We start from the raw sequence: 6,531 nt of genomic DNA on the forward strand, positions 1-6,531 counted from the left end.
TCTACTTGTGTTTAAATTGCATTAATATGCAGGAGTCAGGCTCAGGCTATAGATGAGTTTAAGAAGTATGGTTCTGTATGTTACAATTACTCACTGCCATTCAAGACTTCGTTTGTTCGAACAAGCAATTAATATTTAGCTGTACACAAGGTTATGACGTGGTTATCTACACTGGATTCTCTTGTTTAGATAAGGGTGCTATTTTTACACAGTACAGTGTTGTGTCACACAAAAAAGCTGCAGCTCACAGAAGGAGGACTCAGCAAAATTCTTTTAAAAAAATGCAATGCATGCAAAGTTATTTCTAACTACCAAAATGATTCAAACAGAAAAGTTAAACATTATTTACTTATTATTTCCAGTATTTATTTTAAAGATATTTGCAGTGTTCAGAATGATGGGATTTACTGTAAATGGACAATTAGCATAATGTAAAGCACACAGAAAAGTATGCAAGACTGAACTGAAACTTGAATCACATACACACAATTGTATAAGCTTCTAATTACAGTATTGTATCTTTGTATCTACTGTTCTAAAAATACAAAAAATACAATTTATAAATAATAACTTTATTTGGTTGCCTAGACTGCAATTATAAATATGTACATCCATGATCTATTTCCAAAAATTGTGTATGGGCCAGCTCACATTACCGTGGCTCCCCTGGCGGAGGCAGCTCTGGTCAGGGTGGTACAGGTGCCTGCTGGATCCATGGTGCCATCTTTTGGTACATACAGGGTTCCATACAGATCATCAACGTTCATCAGAGGATACAGGTCCTTGGTCTCAGCAGGTGACAGGACATGGGACTCGATACCATAAACTTTACCCAGCTACAAATAAGGGGAGATAGCATGTTTTTTTGCCCATGGTGTTGCTTGAGAGGGATTTCTTTCATTTAAAGATGTTAAGTTGCATCACCTGTATTCTACATCAAATAAGTAATCCTTGCACAACACTTCCTGTATGTGCTTCACAGTAGAAACTTTCAACATCTGATTATCTCTTTTATTGTGAAGCAGCCCCAGGAGGAGTTGACTTACAGCCACTAGTAGCATATCATTAATTAGGTTTCAACTGAGGATTGCTGAACACATTTGTTTCTTTTTCAGGGGCTCGATCTGTATCACACCATGCATTGGTTAGGTGAAGTTCCAAAAGAACTTCGGACCTCCAACACAAATAATCAAAGTAAACAAAGCCTTTTCCCGGTCATGTGCCCCAACCTTAACACCATGTTGAGCGAACAACACCCAAATACAAACCCAAATATCATCTCTGCCTTTTAAAGCCCTGAGGAGCAGTTCCAGTAGCTGAAAATCTGTTTCACTGGCGGTATGAACACATTAGCTTTCTACCTGGTCTTTGTTATTCGTGCCAGGGGTAATTTTCATCAATAATAGAATTATTTATGCGCTATTATTTGTTGGCAGCCCCCTAACTGGCAGAAACAATCAGTATTTTACATGCACACAGGCCAGATTTATCTCCTATCCACAAACTTATTTTGGAACTATGTCTCACTATGACTTACAGCGATCATGCTTAGAAAAAAAGGCAAGAGAGCAAATAGATTTTTCTATGTATTATTTTGAATACAAGGATAAACCTTTATGTGGTATGATCTTTCACCCCACCACAGTGATACTTCCATTGTCTGAAGTATTTGTGTTCCTAAGAAAACCCTGTTTGTTGTTTGGAGTTCTTATGTTGTAAAGGTGGCTTACATGTCTTTATGCTTGCTGAGGATTTTTTCCCAGTCCAAACACTGTACTCCCTAATGGAGGCAGAGTTTGGGGCGGCTTTTTCCCCCCTCCCATCTCTCTTGTTTATTTGCCTGTTTCTTGTACCCACCTTTCAAGTAATTTCCCCACGGGGATTATTAAAGTATTTCTGATTCTGATTCTGATTAAGCGTTTGCAGCCACTTACTTTGTACAGGACACAATGACACCTGCTGCTATGGAAACCATTTAAAGCTCTAATGGCCGTATCTTATCCCAGTTAAGAGTCCAGTGTGTAGAATTTAGTTGGATCTAGTGGTATAGAACAGTTCCCTCTGTAGATAAAAACGTCTAATTTTAAGGGAACAAAAACACAATGATTCTTATTTTCAGGTGATTATACACTAATTTAAACAAACTTATCAATATTATAGCCAATAGATCCTCCTCAATGTTACACATTGGACCTTTAATTTTATATTTAAATAGCCTCTGCTCAATGCAATCAGCTGTATAGTGAAAAACAATTAGCAGGCACCTACAATTATGTTTAGGTGTTAGCATGTTGTCTAGTGTTAACAAATGTTAGTCAGTTCAATATGTTCTGCACCAAGCATTAAGGGTCTGATTATTTATTTATTTTCAAACAAACAAATCAAGAAAGTCTGATTTCTGACATTAGTTAATACTGTAAGAGGAATTAGTCTTTAATTACTTATGTTTAAAATGATCAAATACATTAAATGATAAAAGAGCTATCTCGGTTCTTACCGACATGAGGCGCTTGTACTCGTCCAGCCTCTGCTTGTTGGAGGCAATGAAGAGTCCTCCATTTTGGATCCAGCCTGTGTGGAGACCGGTCTCCTCCTCCAGGTCTTTGCTGATCACGTTCCTGGTGTGGGCCAAGAGCTCCACCTCAACATCACTGGGACGGAGCTGCCACAGCAAGCCTAGTGTACAGACCCATACGTCGACAGATATACAGACACTTTTTGACAGTAGTGCATGTGCAGTGCGTGTGCAAACACAAACTGAGCACTTTATCTACAGAAACCTTCTCAAGACATTAAGACCTTGTTAGAAAGAAGGTACTGTGTAAGGACAGAGTATAAGACTACGGGTGGACAGTTCGGTAACAGTGCAGAAGTACTGTATATGTAACAACATGGATTTGGCTTTATTGTTAGTTTTAAGGCAGAGTTCTTTACTCATTGTATTGAATTAAACATAATTTAAAAACAGTAGGAGAACAACATTTCAGCATGCATCATCTCCCTCTCAGGTACATACACACTCATTACACCTGTGTGTTACCTGCAGTGTGCCAGGTGGTGCCAGCAGTCAGTCTGTCTCTCTCCAGCAGAACTACGTTAGTCATCCCCATTTTAGCCAGGTGGTAGATAGTCTGACAGCCCAGACTGCCTCCTCCGATCACCACGACATCAGCTGACCTGAGGTAGGTGGCAGATTACTACAGGTGAGCTGGGAAATGACTTTCAAAGTGGGATAAGGTCGATGCCTAATTGGGAATATGTATAGCTTACTTTTCTTGCTGAGAATTTAACAAAAAGATTGACACCGCTTTCATATCTAATATGTCCAATTTGCTTAGCCTAGGATAAAGAAAAAAGAATGAAAACATGGGGAAGCCGCTATCCTGGCTCTGACAAAGTAACAAAACCCTTCTACAAGCATCTATAAAGCTTACTAATTAACAATCCACAAAAATAACACTTTCTGGTTTTATGGAGGGGTCAAGCTAGCAGTTTCCCCTCTCTTCCAGCCTTTATACTAAGCTAGGGTAACTGGCTAATGGCTGTAGATTCATATTTAACAGACGTATACGAGAGTGGTATCGATCTTCTCATCAAATTCTCAACAAGAAAGTAAATAAACTTATTTCCCAAAATGTTATCACATAAAATTCAAAAGTGTTGGTTTTTGATTACTGAGTAGATTAGTGATAACAATGTTTATTTTATTAAACTGACAATCAGATATCTCTGTTTTCAGACCTTTTCCAGACCTGAGTGATCCACAGAGCATCTACAATCTGTTCAAGTCTTGTAGAGATGCAGCAAAGGGCCACAGGTCAGAGCTGAACCTATGACCGCTGCAGTAAGGACCCAGCTGCAGTAAGGACCCAGCTCCACCAAGTGAGCTACCACGGCGTCAACCTACCCAGCTATGTGTGTATTCTTCATCTTATCATGATGTCAGAACAGAACAGAAACAGGTCTTAAGTCGCAAAAACTACTGCAAGTCAATGGTCACTTTTACAGGACAAAATACCGTAAACACCTGCAGGCATCCACTAAGGCAGCTAACCTGGGTAAAGGTTTAGTGGGTCCAGATGAGACTCCATCTGCCTGTTTGAGTGTTTTCTCGTAGGGAACACTTTTTTCCTTGGTGGGCTCTGAGCTGTAGGATCGAGTGGTTGTCCGGCACAAGGGAGAGAGAGGAGGCCGCGCTGCTGACACCACCCGCCGAACTGCGCTCCCTAGGAAGGCCATGGCCCCTGTGGGCAGTCAGATGACACAAAGGCACGTGGGTTGTATTGTGCAGAATACTCAAGGTCTCAGAAACTCATGTACGATGCAACTAGTTTTCCAGAATACATGTATACACAAAATAATCAGTATCTGCTAGGTCTGGTTAAAGTAGATTGTGTACCATCACACTAAATGGAATTGTGCAATTGTGCACCTGTGAAAAGTCAGGTAAAACAGGTGGTTTGAGATCATGTTATAATTTCCAGTCAAAAAAACCCTGCTTTGATTAGTGTCCTAGATTTCTACCACCAAAAGTTGCAAAATTCCTCTATGGAGATTAAGGTTCACAGTGTTGCATTATCACTGATTAAGCTGCGACTTTAACATGTTGAATGAATAACAGTATTGTTTCTGGAGGTAAATACACTTGTGGGTTTAATGCTTTCTCAGCCACATGGCTGATGTTAGCAGAGGGTTCAAAGCAGGCCAAGATCAGGTCCAGTGAACAGGGACTATCAGTTCCAGTATTAAGCCTTACATTACACTAATTACTAATGTGAACTATAGCCTTAAGAGAAAAACAGTAGGCTGGCTCTAGCTGTGCGTACAAACCTGTCTGTAGAGAGCAGGGTGACATTTGCATAGGCAGCAAAAAGATTATGCAAACTTAAAATAGTTTGAAAAAGTGTGCAGAAACTGGCTGCTCAAGTTTAACAGCAATGCTGCAGTAACAAAAGAAACCGCTTGGTCCTGCGCTTCTTGTGCACTGTTACACTTTTTAATAGGCATGGTCACAACACTTAGATTCGCTTTATTGCGCATGAGAATAATAATAATAACTGAATCCACTGAATAGACTGAGTGCACTAACGTCAACGCCATGTCCCAGAATAAAAATAAAAAATAAAAAAACAGGCTGAGCAGCTGCAAGCGGTAAACGTGGCATACACGCTGCATGTGATCCCCTCACACTGACAAGCATTGCATACAAACAACGTTATCAAACCTGCGAGTAGCATCGTGCACTAAACTGTGTTGCATGAGAGCAGTGTGGTTTCCACACATGCGGACTTACACTCGGTTCTGCCCGGTACGGACTGTCCCCGGATAAGACACTCGGTGCAAGAGCTAAAAAGTTTAGGAACAGCTTGCAGAAGTGGAGTCGTGGAAAAAAGTCCAAATAGTTTGTGAATGCCAGAGTCAGAGATTTAATAGTGTGGCCCGGATGCTGTAGTTAGCTGTCAGGCAATGTAAACTGGAGCGCTGACTGTAGTTGTAGTTCCTGTCGGGACTCCTCCCCTCCTCCATACCCTCGCTACTCTCAGAAATACCATTTGAATTGGTGCCAACCCATTACGTCAGTCAAATAAGGACACTGCAAATAAATACATGATGTTGGGCAGAACAGAGTTTCACCTAAATAATCAAACTGTACAGAAGTGTATAGAATTTCATAACCATAGCATGCATTAAAGGTAAAATATACATGACCTATGGAGCTCAAACTGGAGCATTATGGTCCTTCAGGGAGTTCACAAGACCAAATCCAGGTGTCAGGACTCAGCAGGGTGCAGGATTGTGCTGGTTAACCTCTCATGCTCTTTTAGTGGCTTTGTTTGTATTTATTTACTGACCATATACTGCTGGTTAAGTATGCACAGGGTTATCTGTACAAATATAAATAAAATATGTGGTTTCCTGGCTCTTTTTCTTTTATTTTCCTGTCTTATTTTACATTTGGGTAAAATTAACATTACATGAGATGAGAGTGTAAGTCCTTTGTCAAAGGAGAAACACAGAAGCAGTTGATTTGTTGTTTGTTTTATGCAGATTCAATTATATAAACTGTGTGATGTGTGTGTGTGTGTGTGTGTGTGTTGGAGGGGGGTGTCATGGTAGCAGCTGTTGTTGCAAGTCCTCGAGGTCCAGAGTGCAAACGAAGCAGAAGTAAGACATCAGATCAACACAGCACAACATGTATGAAGAGTTTGTATGTGTGAGATGCATTGGATACATAGTCATGGCGATCTTGCAGTGGGGGAAAGAAGAGTGAGAAGAGAAGACCTTTTTAAAGCTTAAACACTGCTGCCTAAGTAACTCAACATTATGAAACCTTATGCTTTGTAGGCCTGAGCCTTATGCAGTTTCTCTGCCTGCCAAGTTGACCTCATGAATCCCCACCTCCAAGCCAGCAGCCAATAAGGTGCTGAGTTTAGGTTCACACCAGTGACAGGAGGTTCTCTCCAGTTTATACAGCCTGGAGCAGCCAGTCACTATCTTATGTAGCCTACTGTGTGTGTGTGTGTGTGTGTG

General features: G+C 40.7%; 1 protein-coding gene across 1 annotated transcript in view; it reads right to left on the reverse strand.

Annotated features, from left to right (window-relative positions):
- sardh (sarcosine dehydrogenase) overlaps nucleotides 1-5,497 on the reverse strand; it is a 41,477-nt gene extending 35,980 nt beyond the window's left edge. Inside the window, exons 1-5 of the mRNA XM_035667879.1 lie at nucleotides 5,294-5,497; nucleotides 4,055-4,244; nucleotides 3,041-3,177; nucleotides 2,498-2,676; nucleotides 657-836 (exon numbers count right to left, since the gene is read on the reverse strand). Of these exons, the coding sequence (XP_035523772.1) occupies nucleotides 657-836; nucleotides 2,498-2,676; nucleotides 3,041-3,177; nucleotides 4,055-4,239 (681 nt within the window). The 5' untranslated portion in view covers nucleotides 4,240-4,244; nucleotides 5,294-5,497. The remainder of the gene's footprint in view (nucleotides 1-656; nucleotides 837-2,497; nucleotides 2,677-3,040; nucleotides 3,178-4,054; nucleotides 4,245-5,293) is intronic.
- Between the last annotated feature and the right edge of the window lie 1,034 nt (nucleotides 5,498-6,531).

Source organism: Morone saxatilis, unplaced genomic scaffold (genome assembly GCF_004916995.1).
Source record: "Morone saxatilis isolate NCDOM2014 unplaced genomic scaffold, NCSU_SB_2.0 Contig21, whole genome shotgun sequence".
NCBI classification, from domain to species: domain Eukaryota; kingdom Metazoa; phylum Chordata; class Actinopteri; family Moronidae; genus Morone; species Morone saxatilis.